Below are 18,240 nucleotides of genomic sequence, written 5' to 3' on the forward strand. Positions count from 1 at the left end.
ATCGAACCCTTTGAATGACTTACACAGATTTGAGGTTGAGGTCTGGCCTTCCACGACAAAGAGTTTTTATCCGATAGTATCATCTAAAAATCTAATATTGTTAAAAACTTAGACTACACAGAAGATAGAGGGTATTTCCCGACAAGATTTTCTGTAACCATCGTAAATATTTGACCTTTATCGATAATCCGGTCATGAAATTTTGTGCAATGTCGCGCTTGCATGAGTTCAGCATTCCCGTTAATTTCTTTTATCTCACAGGTTGCAGTATAGAGAATGCAAGTATTCAATAAGTAATCAAAACAATGCTTCTGTTTTTACTTGTATCCTATACTTCCAGTCTACTTCTGTTTGTTATGTCGACAGCTTTTTTGTTAGTCTGTAAGGTACGCCGTGACGGGACGCCCTCACACATCGGCCAAACCCTCCTTGAGAGGAGGTCGGTAAGGGCAGAACGTCACGACGTATCTTACAGTCTACTTTTTTGTGTGTAACATTCATCAGGAAATCGTTTTTCAAAATAACGTGAGTTCTATTCGTGGTCGTATGCATGTAGGTACAGTGATGCACTCAATATCTATTGGGATCGTGTCCGTAGAGTGACGCTGTCTGGTAAATGTAGACTATATGGCCGTAAATCATCACTTATATTGACACCAAATGTCCATTTTAAAAGATAAAAAAATGAATATGTGGAAAGGGGACTAACATTATTTTCTGAAGTCATTACTAGAGGGCGCTACACTAGGAGAAATGTTTTCTTGATTTCCTTGAATTTCTTTGGGATTTTATCATACAGTCGTTGGTGGCGCTGTTTATAAGAAAAATAATTGCGATCATTTCATTTGAATTCATTTTTGTTTTCCACTTACTCTCGGCTATTCAGCTCACCACTGATGGGTCGCTTGTTGGCCGGGGTAGACTGGTGGTGGATAGTCTTAGTAACCGAGACTGTATACACAGTTGCCACTTGGACAACCAACACAAATGTGTTCGCTTTAAGTGGTTGCCATTACCAAAAACCTTAGACAATCCGGACAATAATGTGATGTAATGCTACACGTGACATATGAAAAAACTGGTGAGGTATATGAGCCAATTAGTTTTTATACCTATATTTGATTCAATACAAATTCTGGAATGTTCAGAGTATCATATCGGATATGTAATAGGTATTCTCCGTTACATACACACATATGAATGTCAGTATGATCTTCTCGAACAAGAATGTGCACGAGTCATAAATGACATATTCTTATTAAAAATACGTCTGGACATATTGTTCGTAACAGGGGACATATACTCATGAATGTTTGCACTCCCACACATAAATATCCCGAACAAGAATATGTATGAGTACAAACATATTCTTATTCATAATACTATTCCAGCGTATTCAGGCTTCCATATTGGGTTTGCCTAAATATTCTTTGCAAAATACTTTAGGGAATATGAGAATGAATATGTATGTCACTTTACCCAACATATTCACTTTAAAATACTACGCATATGCAATATTCCGAAATATTCCGTAATATTCACACTGGCATACGTAAGCATACAGAGATATAAGAATATTTCAGCATACTTCTGGCATACATAAAGTATTGCTGACATATGCTTGTTCGCATAGTACTGAATATGCAGCATTTGGTGCAGTGTATGGTGACCGCATTTTCAGTTGTTTCGCTTGAATGAGAGTTGTTACCTTGTACGTATCCATGTACTACAACTGTAAAACTCAGTTTGATCAGGAATCCGTGTACTACTAATGTAACACTCATTTTGATCAGGAATTTTGTAGTGAATCGAAGTTAAGTATCAAAATCCAGAGAAATTAAAATGATATTTTTATTGATATACAACGATAGCAAATATTTGTTATGTACATGTGCGGTAATATAAATAAGATCATGTATACAGCATTAATTTCTCGGTACAGAAATGGCCCATTCATATTTTACCCCTTATGAAAAGGTGTAGTGGTAAGTACATAAACAGAGTATAATCTGGCACCTACAGTATTAGTCATGTGACAAGATCTTGGATCAGTCGTCGAACAAAAGCCTCGGACGGCGGTCCTTCTGGTGCACGACAGTTGTCCTTCCACAGCCCCTTAGGCGCTATGCAACCTTTAGTCGTTCTTACAACAAAACTAGCAGAATAGCCCGAGTTCGTGTATCAACTGCACTTCTATAGAATGTGTCTTAATTCACAATCTGAAACTACCGACAGTGTATTTAAAAAAAACCCACACATTTGAATCCATGTCTTGGCTGGTCCCCCTCAGCCCTTCAAAGAAATTAAGAAGACAGTACGTACAGTCCTAATTGTATATTGAAGGTCCGTGGACTCCATAGAAATGTCTTGATATCATAATATCAACATATTAATCTGTAAAACATGTAGGAGCCTCAAGTCCATTTTGCAATTCAATAGGTGTTCATTGTCTACCCTGTGGTAACGGACAAATCTGTGAACTTGTAACATACATACGTTGTGTTAATTGTCACCCCTCCCCCACCCACTTCCGTCATCATGTAGCAGTTAGCTGTAAGGCAGCTACGTCTTATTTCCTGAGATGAAAACTTACCTGTTTGGCAGGAAATGCCAGTAAAGCATCCAGTGCATGCACAGTTGAATTCTGTACACGAGGTGCCAACTGATGAACACACACCATTACTTCCACATGGTGAATTGTTGCAAGGATTGATAACTGAAATAAAAAATTAAATTTTTCAATTTCGGGGGAAAAAATACAAAATTCAAATATTTCGCATGTGCAAATTTAAAGAAAAGTGGACACCAAAATTATGACCAATTGAAATGTAATGTTCTGACCAGATAGGGGGATCGTGGGGATGGGACACTCCTATGATAAGGTGAATGGGGATGTGCGGCCAATATGCAGCCCATAATGGGTCACTTTTTCACGAAAGATTCTTAAACTGTGGGGATGTTTACCAAATTAACAAGTACTAGATACGCCATTCCCTTTCTCGTTTTGGCACAGTGCTAGAAATACAAAAATCGGGGTTTTTTTATTAGCAAAATAAGGAATCGTTTCATAATATTCGTAAATCGCTACTCATGTGATTAACAAGTAAGTAATGCTTTAGCATGCATGTACGTCATTCATTGAGTTACTAAATAATATCAAAAGAGGGTGTATTCAACCTGTCTCTCAAAAAATTTTGAAATTCGCCATACATATATACGTATACAAGATTGTACAATTTAAATATTCAAAAATATTCAAAAGAATATCTTGGTAAGTGGTGAGCTCGAGATCAATATATAGTGCAATGTCCGATACAAAACTAAATTCTTTTACTTTGGGGATGGGGGAAGATTTGAGCCATTTTAGTTCTCATCCTACAAAATCGATTTTACTTTTTTAATGAATGTTTTGTACCCCTAAAAACCAATTTATATATTTCTTTTTAAAATACCAAATTGAGAAATTGAAGAATATTTGCTAGAGTAAATGCATGGCACTAAAATAAAGTATAGTGTCAACAAAAGAATGATTTTCTTTACTCACTGCATACTGGCCTTATATTCATAGCACTGCATACTACTGCATACTGATTTGAAATTGATTGTGCAGTTTGAAGCAATTTTCAATTTTGGCCAGTTTGGTTAGGAGGAGGAGTTGGGGGGGGGGGGGCACAGAGGGCTGACTAAAAGAATTTAGTTTTTTTTTTATCCTACAAAGAACTATTGATCTAAATTATTGACAAAGAAAAGTAAACACAAAGTTTAAAATTTACCTTAAAAAATTAAAAAAAGAAAAGAAAATAGATATTATACGTACACGTGCCACAATTATCATCTGTAAAACAGCCTTGGCAAGTACATACATATTCTGTACATGATAGTGCTACACAAACGCCACCATTTTGACATGGATCGTTCGCACACGGATCGAGTACTGGAAAAAGAATATTACATGGTAATGATGTGAAACTGTAACAGTTGGCCTAAATATTTACAGCACATTGCAAGTTGGTGTACAGTGGATTTGTTTCATACAACCATACAGAAACCGATAAGAAACTGCACAAGATATGTTTTAAGATAGCACGATTGAATGACTATAATAGTTTATTGCGACGTTTTGTCTAAATGAAATAAACTAATTCGCCACCATGTAGACATCAAATGTATACAGAAGTCATAATATTGGTGCCAATGTGTCTGCGTCTTGGTGCAGTATTTCTGTAACTAGTTTATTTCATTTAGACAAAATGTAGCCAGAAATTGCGACCTCGCGATCTTAACTTGAAAGTTTAGTAGGTATAACTGTCTTGCAGGAACTCAAACTTACAGCGGACTGTACCAGTAACCTTTAAATGATACATAACATTATTTTATCAAATTGTTCTATTGGACAAGTATATTTTAGAGTTAATGATTTTGTTAATTTTACGAGTTGCACGATACATTTTGTAGTTTATGGGGGGGGGGGGCAATGTCTTGAAATTATTTTGATAGATGAAGAACCGGAGCTCGAGATGGGTGATGAGGTGAAGGGTTATAAAGGATTGGTTCTACAACACCTAGAATTCGTCCTTACTTTTGTCATTTGTGTTTATATACCTCGGAAAGCTCTGATGCACGTTGTGGTATGATCTGTTAGTGTAAAAGTCTGTACGCCTCAACCATGTAGTGGATTTAAGTAATCGAGGACAATGCAAAGAACAGGGCAAGCAACTTATCCAAGCTATGGTAAATTTGTTGTTGATGGCTGTGTTCTTGTTGTTGATGTTTTACCTTACTATAGCCATCGAAGGTTACAGTATAATTGTGTAATAAAAGGTACATATACTGATTCAAATCAACAATAGTTGTAGGCCAAACTATATGTAGAATACAAAGAAAGTTAAAGTCGACACAATGGGACTGTAATAAATGTTAATTAAACAGAGTTCTAGTTCAAGTCAATTCCCCAAGTTCACAATATCGCCATATTGTGCTAAATTGCCGAGGCCGCCCACGTTCAATTTGCACAATGGATAACTCGTGACACCTTATATAATTAACACACAAAACATACATGTCTTACCTTCTTCACACGTGTTTCCTGCAAAACAGCCTTGACATTGGCAGAGAAAGAATGTACATGACCCCGCTATCTTCTGACATGCACCGCCATTCTGACAAGGATTGGGTGCGCATTGATCTATCACTGTGTAAGTAAAGTGAGAGTCGAGAAAACTCATTAGTTTGAACGGATTATTATACAAACTGTTTATAACAGAAAGGATGATGTAGAACTTGTACTGGTAAGTACGTACGAGACTAGGGGATAAGGAAGAAGAGTCGATAATGAAGCGACGAAGTGAAGAAATACTTCATCTCGCAGACTACAGTAGGCAGGGGAAATTAAAATGAATAGTGCTTAATTGATTTGATTTGATGTATAGTTTCGAGGATAAACTGACTTTGACCCGGATGTAGGTCAGAGTATCGACGACGCCGTAGCAATACTTCCAGTTCTAGCATGATAGACATTCTTTCTCCATGATTGTAGTAACTTTGTTCTAATCTAAAGAGTTCAAGCTTGTTACGTAGTATGTTTCAGAAATAAAAAATATTTAAAACGTTTGTTTTTTCACTTTTTAAAAAAAAAAACCCTCATAAACAAACACATTCTCTTTCAAAATCAAGAGACAAAGTGCCATCATGCAATTTCTTTCTCTCAAATAGAGGCCAAATGTCATCAATATGAATCCATTTCAGAATCAAATATGGTCACAAAACTTGATATTGCACATGTTACTATGGTAAACTGAAAAGAAAACGATGAACTTCGAAATTTCTGTTAATATTTCAAAAGGACCACGAATCAGCCCTCATAAATCTTCATAAATTAAGTCAAAGTTTAGCGAGATTTTTAGTACATTGTCAAGTGCATATTTTAAAGCTGAAAGTCATAAGTATATCAATATGAAGTGTCATGGTGTATTTAGTTGTAACGTGATGTTTTGGTCGACGTGTTTTTGTTTCTTACGTGTATGGATGATTTTAAACAAAATCAATAAATACGATTTTTGTAAACATGTAAAATAAATGTAAAACACACTCACATATTCCACAGTCTGTCCCAGTATAGCAGTTCTGACATAAACACACAAAGTCTGTGCAACCAGAACCAGTCGGCGCACACGTACCCTGGTTTTGACAAGGGTTTGGTTCACACTGGTTTATACCTGATGAAACAGAATAATTACTGATTTTGAAACGTATCTCTGTCAAGTGTCAACAGTCACAATCGAGTCACTGACCCAATACTCGCCAAGCCATGCAAGCAGGACTACTCAATGATCAACTTGAAGTATTCTGTATTCAAGTTTAACATGGTCGTTAGCTATAGCTTAGATCGTTCGTGTGAGGTATCGCGATTGTTACTGATGAGACCCTGTTGTTCCTTCCAGTAGACCAAATGATGTCGGTAAATTCCCTGACAAAACCCTAGAAAACTGTTCCAAACTAGTATAGAGAAGAAAACCTCCCGTGATAAAAAATACTCGATGTGCTGTACTTTTGTGTGTGTTTTATGGAAATTTCCATCAGATAAACATATGCAATATTAACAACGGCATGCCACGTGAGTTGCAGTGTGGGTATTTGTATTCGTGCTTGCAGTGTTGTCTGCTTCACTTTCACTCTCTAGGCTCGTGGCGATGAGAACACTGTAAGCACTCGTGCAAATACCCCAAGTAAGCCACACTTGCACTCAATTGTCATGGGGTTCTGTCACATAATATAGTACTATACTGCACTGCACTGTTACTGTACTGTACTGTACTATGCTGTGCTGTGATGCGCTGCGCTGCGCTGCACTGCACTGTACTGTACTGCACTCTACTGTCCTGTACTGTACTGTACTGCACTGTGCTGCACTGCACTGCACTGTACTGTACTGTACTGTACTTTACTGTACTGCACTGTACTGTACTATACTATACAGTACTGCACTACACTGTACTGCAATGTACTGTAATGCGCCCTGAACGTCAATCTAACTCCTACGTACAGGAGTGTGATACTTTAAGGGTTAAGTAGAAATGTCAAACTTACGTTGCTGACATAAAGTTCCAACATAACACGATGGACATGTACACTCATACGTCGCACATGATGATGCTGTACACAACCCTCCATTGATACAAGGATTGTTGGCGCATGGGTCTAGATCTGTTCAAGAAAAGACACATCAAATTTGTGTTGATCATAAATATCTAATTGCAGAAGAGCAAAATGCTGAGGTCACTTTAGTACCAGACAAAATATAATAGCAATAATCTTTTTATTTGCACACTATTTTTCAGCGGTCTTAAAGTATGACATTTCTAAGAAAAAAGACAAATTAACCACATTCTTTCGGCCAAAAGAAAATTACTAGTGACCGAAGGGGCATTGTCGCTGTGAATCAAATACGAGAAGTGGCAAAATCGTATGGTCATCACAAGTATATATATATATTCTAGCTGAATGAGACTAACTCAGGGAATATTATAATTATACACTGTACACGCCAGGAATGACGACCAGGGTATAAATGTATCTCATACTTTGTGTTCGAACTCGTTCAATTATATAGACTTGTTTGCGGTTTACTTACAAGTTTCACAGCTTCTGCCAGTGTAACATGCAGGGCAGGTACAGGTAAACACATTACAGTTACCGGGGGCATTTGCACACGTACCACCATTCAGACATGGTAGCTGGTCACATACATCGATGACTTTGAAAAGACAGAAAATTATTACATCTTTAGAACAGTACCAAATTAAAATCACTTCACAGGCTGTCTCCGTTGTCGGCTATAAAAATACATCCATTGATGGAGCACTTACTCTAAACTTCGATCTGTGTGTAATAAATATTTGAAAACTGTCGGGCGCCACCAACGGTAATATTCTGTTTAGTCTCGTTACCTTGCGAAAGCAAACAATTTTCATGCATTCTCATTAGTAGCAGAGATTGTCACGCTTAAAAACAGTATGAACAAATGAAACTGGCTGGATTTTGTTCTTCAACTTTGATTTTTAAAAGTTTCACTTTTTTATTATTTCGATAAAATATATTTTCTATTTTCAATTATATAGATGTGGTCATGCACGTTAGTAACAAAACATCCTTTGTGTCTCGATCTGTTACACTCCTCAGAATTGCCAGTTTATACATTTGATAGAAGTAAGCCTCTATAGACTGTAAAATGTGTCGTGTCGTTCCGCCCTCATCGGTCGCCTTTGTGAGGCCGATGCAAGAGGGCTCCCTAACACGGCATGTCTTACAGACTAGTATTGTCCCAAGGAAAACTCAGTCGACATTTTGATATCGCAAAGTATAATCCCGATTATATATTCAACACACAATGATAACGACTGGTAAAAATCAGTCAAAAAAAGTATTATATCAATTGAGGTAACAGTTGGCCCAACTTACATATGTCACATAAAGCGCCAGTATAACATGGCTCACAGTAGCAAGTGAAATCGGTACAATCTTGCGTTTGGAAATTTTGTTGACAGAAAACAGAATGTTGGCAAGGACTTGGATCACATGGATTGTTAGCTGTAAAGGGAGTGTATAAGTAAATGTAAAAGTAAAGGTATACACAATAGAATAAAGAACATGAAAACAAGATATGACGTATAGTATCTCTCCAATGTCATAAATATTTTAATAGAACGGGCAATGGGTCAAGGGTGATTCCTAAGAGCAACGCAGTCGGCAAATTATAGAGACATCGTATGACTGCGTGATCACGTAAAATGAAACAGTATTGACAAAATACCCCACAAAATTCATTTGATAAAAAAAATGATTTTGAATTTCGATTGTACAATCAAATTGCGCCCTCTCCTTATAACTATGGGTTAGAGATAGTACAACTGATGGCGGTGTATAAACCATGAATAGCAAGTTAATGTAGTACACTATATAAAATGAAATATTATATACTAGTATATAAAATATAAATGTTAAACTTTTGCTGTTACTTTGCTCAAGAAAACTAAAAAACAACTCAAACACATTGGCAGTTAAAATCGTCATGCATTCTTCTAAAATAGGGTGTAAAAATGAAATCGTGGCGGTTTAGAATTCGATATGGCCACTGAATGCTATATAAAATAAACATTGTCGATTCCTTTGCAAGCATGGCTATATAAGCCCTCCAATTTCTCTTGTTATTTTATCTTGTTATAAAAGGACTAAGAGCAAGCTAAGTTTTGAATGATTTTAAGGCCTTTGATTTTCAGAGACATTAGTATCTGGGCACATCACATTCAACAACCGTAGTCAAGCTGCATTCAATAATTTGGCAAACGAAACAAGGATTTGTCTGGCAAATTTTGATCTATATGTGTATACAACATTGATGCGTCTTGTATCTTACTTCCATAATGCATCTATATGCATACTACTTACGAATCTGGCAGAATTGTCCCGTAAAGCAACCTGTACAAGTACATGTGTATTCCGTGCAGGACGTAGCAGCACACGTACCGCCGTTGGCACAAGGGTTGTTGCCACAGGGGTCTTGGACTGTAGGTATAAGACACATTGTACGCATTCATCACTAAGTTACATTAACATGCCCAAAGTGTGATCCACAATGAATAACTCAAGGTTAGGGATGTTACGTGCAAAATAACAAAAGTATTCCTGAAAAGAGTGTCAATTTTGGTTTAAATAATGGAATCAGTCTTGAATCCAACTTCCATAAACTGTGCGCCTAGTTTCATGTATACATATATCTCTAAAAGTTTTATTTCTATAAAACCAATGAATGTCTTTCGTAAAGATTATAGTCCCGCACCGAGATGGTTAGTGAGTATAAATAGTCATAGAGTCATCCAAGTCTTTGTATACATTTGACATTGAAATAAGGGAAACATATACAGTCGTTGAGGGTGCTCTATTATCTCATGTGTAGGGCGCCATCTACGACTGCATCTAATTATAATGGTATAGGTAGGGACAGAACAAGTATAAAGGTACATGGTATAAACGTATTATTGAATCTATACCAGGCCTATTAAGTTACTTACATTGGTCGCAGTTCCTGCCGGTATAACACTCTGCACACTCGCATGCATATAAGCTACAAAAGCCTTGATACACAGTGCATGTCCCTCCGTTTAGGCATGGGTTATTGGAACAGGCATCGATATCTTTTTAGGAAAAAACGGAAAAAATGAATTGTTTAGAACCGATACGTGTATAGACTTTAAGATACATCGTACGACCCATCATAAGATCCGCCCTCACCGGTCATGGATCTATTGATGCATGAGAGCGCACCATCACCACGTATCTTACAGACAAATTCGTGTACTAGTATATGTATAAGTTAGGTTGACTATATACTATCACACAAACAAACAAACAAACATCTATGTTCGATACTTGATCTAAAACAATGATAATAGAAACTTTTCAACTTATTGAATTCTTTTATTGTGAAACTAGGGGAAATTAAAGCTTTTATTCAGTGTAGGCTATTTAGTTACATAACTATCATAGTATCATAGCCCTCAGGTGTGGTCATGGGCCAAGACTGTTTCCGAACAGCACTCCTAGTGACCAAACTCTTTAGTCTTTCGTTTTTCTGCTGACCGGAATATGATGGGATTTGGTGGGATTTTTTTTACCGTTGTTCTACTTACACGTGGTACAGGTAGAACCTGTGTAACAGTCTTGGCAGTAACACGTATAGTCATTGCAATCCTGTGTTTGACTATTTCCAATACAGAATCCACCGTTTTCACATGGGTTTGGTTCACATGGATTTATTTCTATCCGTTCATGAAATTGAATTAAAAATAAAAACATAATCAATTATAATTATTTAAATTCCACACATCAAATAAAATAATAAAAACATGGCGTCATTACTAATTAATTCAAGACATGTTGGATGATAATTTGATATAACTCACGTGTTTGACATGCGACACCTGTGTAACAGTTTTGACATGTACAGCTGTAATCTGAACAAGAGCCCTCTACGACCTGACAAGCTCCACCAAATTGACATGGTTGTGTCCGACAAGGATCATCAACTAAACGTGAGAAACAATGAAAGCAACGAGGAAGAGGTAAACGTGGGTTATGGTGATGAAAATCGTCAGATAATGATTGTCAGTTATAGTTACACTGCTTTGTTGTCATTTGTGTATTCTTTTAACTCAAGTTCAGGCAAACAGAAATGGCGATGTTCAACGAACACGTTTTGAACAATCCCAGATAATGAAAATAACGACGTATTACTAATCATGGCATAATATACAGTGAAAAAAATGACACTTTTACTTCTAGGCTAAGGATAAGTGAGAATCGTAGATCCTACCTTTACAAACGTAATAGTAGTAATAGTAGTAATAGTAGTTACTGTAGACTGCGATGTACGCCGTGACGGGGCGCCCTCACAAATCGGTCAGCCCTTTTAAGGCCGGAGTTAACTTGCATATCAGTCGTTTGGATGATGTTTCCGTGATATATATGACGCCCTCACATTGGCTTTATGTTATACCCTTGTTTTTTTGCTTATTAATTCTGAATTTCATGTATGTATAACAAAGGCCTAGAAAACAGCTTCCCTAAGTGGTATTTAAAGTAGCAAACTAAGCCTTAAAAAATACGATTGATTCTCAGTGATATAGGATAAAAACAATATCTTATAACATGTATTATTTGATTATTAATATTTTATGATTTAGAATTTTCTAACATTTGAAATTTAATTATCAATAAAAAACAATTACAAAAAAGCAATATCTGACTCACATGTCTGGCAGTATATGCCTGAGTAACATCCGGGACATTGACAAGTTGTCAAAGTACATGATCCAGCAACTTGTGTACAGATTCCGCCATTTTGACATAAGTTATTAGTCACGCATGGGTTCAAGACTGTGAAAAAATATACAATAGGAACTTTATGTCGTTATTATTCTTGTCACATCTTTCTACTACTGTTACCATAGTTACCACATACAGATCGCCTTCATTTGATACCCTAAACCAGTGACGTCACACAAAATTCTACTAAATGAAGGCAATCCTGCTGCTGAAGGGCTGCATGACTAGTACTAGTATTGCTGCAAACCGCCTTCAAAGCAGACAGGTGTATCACCTTCCGTTGACCTTTGACCGGGCTACTCCCCGCAAATTTATACATTTTCTTAGACAGTGCAGGGGTACTCAAAACGGAAATCCTGAGCTTTTCTGATCACTTTGCGATCGAAAACTCACACCCCCATTAACAACAAGAAGAAAATCAGGGGTCACTGTACAAATATTTTTACATAGACGACAAAACAAAATTTAGCCATTACAATGTAGAATCCAATATGGCCACCGCATATTGCGTTATATCTATGGAAAAATAAGACTCTAGATTCAAACTTACAGTTGTTACACGTGGTGCCTGAATAACATGCTGGACATGAACAGAAGAATGTCACACAACTTCCAGGCAGGGCTATACATGTACCACCATTCTGACATGGATCAGGGCTACATTGGTCCTCACCTGGAAATCAAAGAATTGAAAGCTGTCAAACTGTCTAAAAAAAACATCTGTCAATAAATATTTAAACAAAATCCTCATTACTACCGTTCTCCGCAATTGACACCACAAACTCCGTTTATTGTTGGAAAATAAAAGTTTCGTAGACAAAGTATAAAAAGTTTACTCTTGAAAACTAAAAGTTTCCTTTAAGGTATTAAAAGTTTGGAAATAAAAGCTTCGTACAAAAGTATAAAAAGTTTACTCTCGAAAAATAAAAGATTCATTCAAACCAATATAGTTTGTGGTGTCATTTGTGGGCCACCGTAACTTACAGAATACTGATTACCAAATAAAATAGTTACTGATGATAGCTATTTTGTTGTTGTTGTTGTTGTAGTTGCTGCTGCTGCTGCTGCTGTTGTTGTTGTTGTTGTTTTGTTTTTTTTAATTTTGTTGTTGTTTTGGCTCAGAATGTTTTTGTACTTTTCAAATTGTCTCGTGTATTTATCTATACATGTTTTATATTTTACATCTGCGACAAATCTGCGGATTGACACCGTATAACTTGTTTTTAAGTTCTGACTTTACCAGTTTCATCACTGTGTATTTCATTATATATTTGCTCTCACACAATAAATCTACTTACCAATTTGGCAGATACTGCCCGAATAGCAAGGCTGACATTGGCAGGTAAATAACGTACAGCTACCCTGTACAGGACTACATAAACCGTTGTTTAGGCATGGATTGGTAGGGCTACAGGCATTCAGTTCTGTCAGGCAAATAAAACGACAATGAAACGGCGACATCCATTTTTTTAAGTATTGTTATCTTAGCACATCGTCGACACCGTCGTCATCGTCGTCGTCGCTATCATAAACAATGTAATCCTTTCACTAGTACCTATGTTACTTCCTTCATGCCCTCAACGTCCACTCATTCAAGTCCGTCTGTCTGTCTGTCTGTCTGTCTGTCTGTCTGTCTGTCTGTCTGTCTGTCTGTCTATATCTCTGTGTCAGTCAGTCTGTCTGTCTGTCTGTCTGTCTCTCTGTGTGTGTCTGTCTGTCTCTGTCTGTCTGTCTGTCTGTCTGTCTGTCTGTCAGACACACACACAATTTATCTGTCGGAAATTTGTAACTTTAGTGGTAGCAATAGTACTAACCGATCAAGCACTGTGGCCCTGTATAACACTGAGGACATTGACAAGCATAGTCGGTACAAGAACCCGATACTGGTAGACATACACCGCCATTTAAGCATGGACTGGGACTGCACTGATTTACAGCTGAAAAAAAATGTTACAGTGGTCCATAATAAAAGTTAATATAATTACACCATCCATAAATGTATGTCGGCTTTTTAAGATATATCATAAACCTGAAAAGTTACTCAAAAATCGATGATTGAATCGAGTCCGATTCAATAGCAACCTATAATCGTCAAAAATCATCCTCACTAGGATTTTTTGACGACATGATTTGTTGACGTAAAGGTTAGTAAATGTTATACGAATGATTGCTGAGACGTACGGTCTATCGTTGGTTAAAAGAAATTAGTCACAAACACACATTGATTTTTACAGTGGGTTGCAACTCAGTGAGAAAACTGATTTACATTCCTGACATTATTGCAGTTGAGTTGAGTGATATCTGTAAAATCATACTGTGCTTACCAATATCTTTATAACCACGCATTGCATGCTACTTGTTCACGTTTCACCAAGGATACTAAAACAACATGCTCCATACCATATCGGTTTAAAATAACTGTACCCAGTAGTTCACTCGACCGTTGGTGCTAAAAATGTCTCTATATATATACTTACCTAGTTCACAATTAACCCCTGTCCAACAACCAACACACGTACAGGTATACATAGCACAGGAGATAAGGGACTGTTCACAAATTCCGCCATTTAGACATGGACTATTATCGCATACATTGGTTGTTACTGAGAAGAGAATAAAAGTAGAGAACAGCTTCAAAATAACATTGATATACAACACATACACACACACACACACACACACACACACATGTAGGTACTCGCACTTGGGCGAAAGATACTTTTAATGCTCAAGTTGATACAGAAAAGAAAAAAGAAAATAAGGCAGGGTGGGAGACACATGAATACATTTCTAACAAATTAATTCAAAGATTAAGCATTTATTAATTGCGTACATACATACATACATACATACATACATACATACATCGGCACAAACTCCCACTCTAGGGTAGTGATAGAAGTGATATTGTATTATAGTCCTGACTATAGAGCGTAAACGTGTTGGTAAGAAAAGAAGGGTGACCTTCAATGGTCCAAGTACTTTTGCCCTACCAACTCAGTTCAGTGACCAAACACACAAAGACCGCTTTCTTTATGCAAGTCATGACACTAGTTGACTTCTCCAAAGCTTACATCTTACGGAACACTGAATTTATCGCTCGTGTAATTTTAAACAAAGGTGAAATCGTCGAAAATGTGTGTAAAATTCTTCGCCCGCATGCAGTAACAAAACATCCGCACCCGCCCGTACCCTGGTATTTAATACCGTCTCCGAGAACGCGTCACAAAGCTTCGATTCTAAACCATCGAGTTTCAAGCACACGAATATCAAATGAACAAATTGACAATAGAGTATTTAGTAAGTTCGAAAGTGAGAAATTCGACTTATGTTCCAAATTGTTTGACTTTTGAATTGTTCTTATTTGTTCAGTGGATTGGTAGTCGTCCGAGTATGTTTGGATTTCCTTCACAAAAAGTCTATTATCTGGCAATATAATAGGTATATGCCGGCGTAAAACTAAAATGTTTGGAAGCCTCGAGTTGGGGGGGGGGGATAAAAACAACCTAACCCGATATATAAGATATTTTCTCTGATTATTTTCGTCAGAACAGTTTCATAGAGAATTTGCATAAAATGTCAAATGTTAGGAGTCAACGGTTGATCAAATGTGTTGTATTGTGGATGACAATATATTGATATTGTAACGTGAAAAGTTGGAATAAAAACAAACAACCAAAGTTCTGCCCGGGCAGTCTAGAATTCGAAGCAAACAGGGTTTAATGGCATCGGTTCACTTTTACTACAGTACTATAGAGAAGGTGATTACCGTGGTGATATTTGTATTCTCCGGTCAGTCAAGGGTGACTGCATCCACTGTAATGTCCAGTATGACATCGGCTCACCCACTGTTTACTTTTTATTGTATAAAAAAAAATAATGTACGCTCATTACACGCACACTTTTACACGAACTAGCGCGTCCTCAACATATTTCTGTTCTCTATGTGATATGCTATAATATAGGATGAGGTGTATCGTTTTCTTGATGGCACTAGACTGACGTTTTGAACATGCTAATATCATTTATCATGGGCGTGTCACCACACCCTGAAACGTATCTTAGTGATGTCTTTATTTACCTTTTTTTGAAAGGGCGAAATTCGTGACCGCATCGAAAAGGCACATTCGCATGGATATGTCTCGTTAAAAAGTGTCAACAGATTTAGACAGGAGTCAAGGCGTATTTTATCTCCTTGAACTACCTCTCAATTAATGAGTCGATCCTAGAGGAAAAGTTGACATGCGATGATCGTTCCATCATGCCGTCGCATGTTTACCTCCACTAAACTTGCAATTGTCATTTTAGCGTTGACGCAACGAAAGTGTACAGTCTTTCATAGCTGTTACAACCGAGATCACTATTGTGTTTACAGTACATATACTCAGTTCAACATCATGATTATTGACTCACAAGTCGATTAAAACAATACCACCCATTGAGAGCCTTAGTACAGTGCCGAATAATTGAATGAGTGACAGTATAACTACAACGTTGTTTTGCAATAAATAATACATGATAATCACTCAAGGTTACCAGGCACATGTACAGCACTTTCAATTCCAGAAGCACTTCACATTGACGATATTTAAAACATTTGTCGGGTTCACCAAATAAACTGTATAATGACTGTTCGTGTTATATTGAAATTTTCTGTCGATACCAAAACAGTTCTCATTGATATTTTAGTGACGCTTGTGATTATATACAAGCAAAGGAAACATAGCACAATTATAATGAAGTTGCATTTTAGACATGCTTGATATCGATTGAATTTTTCTGTGTTTTTCTGGCTAATACATGAAACATTCTTGAGAGAAAGCAAGTGGCGGGGCGGGGCGAGAGTAAATAACGTGCATGCCACTGCACTATGGGTATGGTAAAGCGAGTGGATTATGGATTGTTCTTGACAACGGAAACAAGTTTTGCCTTACCCGTGCACAGTAGCTGACTGGTGTGGCCAACCACAACGTTCTCTATTCCGTTGAATAAATTGTTTAGGTCCTCAACCTGTCCCTGCACTGCTGACAGTTGGGTCTGTAACGATATTATTTGATTTCTCTGCTGTGCATTTTCTGTAACTAATTGTCCTACGTCCACTTCTTCCAGGTTCTGCAGGCAGGTTTGTCCGTCTTGACGGGGTTGTGTAAAGATGTACGCGCACTGGTTGTTCTGCTGGCACCAGTTTGTGTAGTCAGTACACGTCTGTCCCAGGGTGAGTTGCTGGAGAGTTGCAAATAGGGCGAGAAACAGCCAAAGAAGAAGAATCCGATGGCTTTCCATGTTGCTAGACTAATGATACAACTACGTCTAAGGAAACAGGAGCGCTGATGACCTTAGAGCCCGTATAAAAGTTTGTATTGTTTGTCAAAGAAAGGACTCAAATATTCCATTCTGGGTAGGGATGATGGATGTGTCAATACTGCAGGGAGAGTGTACAAGAGCTACTTATGGCACAGGTATATGATTAAGCACGATCCATTTTTCTTACTAAACTTAGGACTTTAAAGCAGAACATAGTAAAAAACATAGTAAACTAAAAAATGAAATTAACCAAGAAACCTGGAAATGTTATGATCGCCTAATATTGTGTCTATTATACGAAGAGACAAAAATACATTTTTATGACGGAATTACGTTTTTGGGATGCAAATATGCTTTGAAAGATACTTCTGATGTGTGATGTTGTCAAGGTCGGTAAAACGTTTAAAACTGATCTAACACCCGAAGAGGGTCTTAAATTCAATGAGGTTCCCTTGACGATGCCCCTATAACGGAGACTGTATACGTACGTAGGCGTTCTACCAATGCCCATCATCTTCCTCTACTCCTGCCTGACCTTAGCAAACATGGCAAGATCGTATTCAAGTACATAAAGAAGCATTTATTGCAGTCAACATTTCAAAAGAAATAACTGAGCGTCTTTCTGTTATTTTTCTTTCATATTAATTCCTTTCCAAGAGTGCTGTAGTGCATCAATGTATTAATTATATGGCCAAGTGCAAGTCATGTTCAATTAATTTGTATAAAATCACAACCCGCGGCCGTACAGCACTGCAGTTTCTTTGGACTGACCCACTTAGATCAAATATGTTTTGTTCCTAACCCAGTACATGCGCCATTGTTTGATTTTGAGTTTTATTTGTGAATGAACAGTCAAAAATGACAATACGTGCAGCTATGTCATTCATTGAGCTCATGGTCGTCTTTTTGGGTCAAGCTGCTACTACTTTCTTTACAAAGTACCGTATTACAATAATCGCCCAGGTACTAATCCACTTATCCACACGCAAGTTTTTCAATCAAATGCCTATAGAATATTATGTGAAGACCCTTGAGAAGAAGCTTCTAGATGCGAAT

The 18,240-nt window shown here is 37.2% G+C and overlaps 1 protein-coding gene across 1 annotated transcript in view; it reads right to left on the bottom strand.

Annotated features, from left to right (window-relative positions):
* The window catches only part of LOC144437625 (uncharacterized), a 53,955-nt gene extending 36,756 nt beyond the window's left edge, over positions 1-17,199 (bottom strand). The window contains exons 1-17 of the mRNA XM_078126605.1: positions 16,815-17,199; positions 14,358-14,483; positions 13,695-13,817; positions 13,179-13,304; positions 12,431-12,553; positions 11,806-11,931; positions 10,959-11,081; positions 10,686-10,814; positions 10,068-10,190; positions 9,445-9,561; positions 8,458-8,586; positions 7,631-7,753; positions 7,087-7,203; positions 6,093-6,215; positions 5,069-5,191; positions 3,818-3,934; positions 2,594-2,716 (exon numbers count right to left, since the gene is read on the bottom strand). Coding sequence (XP_077982731.1) covers positions 2,594-2,716; positions 3,818-3,934; positions 5,069-5,191; positions 6,093-6,215; positions 7,087-7,203; positions 7,631-7,753; positions 8,458-8,586; positions 9,445-9,561; positions 10,068-10,190; positions 10,686-10,814; positions 10,959-11,081; positions 11,806-11,931; positions 12,431-12,553; positions 13,179-13,304; positions 13,695-13,817; positions 14,358-14,483; positions 16,815-17,163 — 2,320 coding nt within the window. The 5' untranslated portion in view covers positions 17,164-17,199. The remainder of the gene's footprint in view (positions 1-2,593; positions 2,717-3,817; positions 3,935-5,068; positions 5,192-6,092; positions 6,216-7,086; positions 7,204-7,630; positions 7,754-8,457; positions 8,587-9,444; positions 9,562-10,067; positions 10,191-10,685; positions 10,815-10,958; positions 11,082-11,805; positions 11,932-12,430; positions 12,554-13,178; positions 13,305-13,694; positions 13,818-14,357; positions 14,484-16,814) is intronic.
* Between the last annotated feature and the right edge of the window lie 1,041 nt (positions 17,200-18,240).

This window comes from Glandiceps talaboti, chromosome 7, assembly GCF_964340395.1.
Source record: "Glandiceps talaboti chromosome 7, keGlaTala1.1, whole genome shotgun sequence".
NCBI classification, from domain to species: domain Eukaryota; kingdom Metazoa; phylum Hemichordata; class Enteropneusta; family Spengelidae; genus Glandiceps; species Glandiceps talaboti.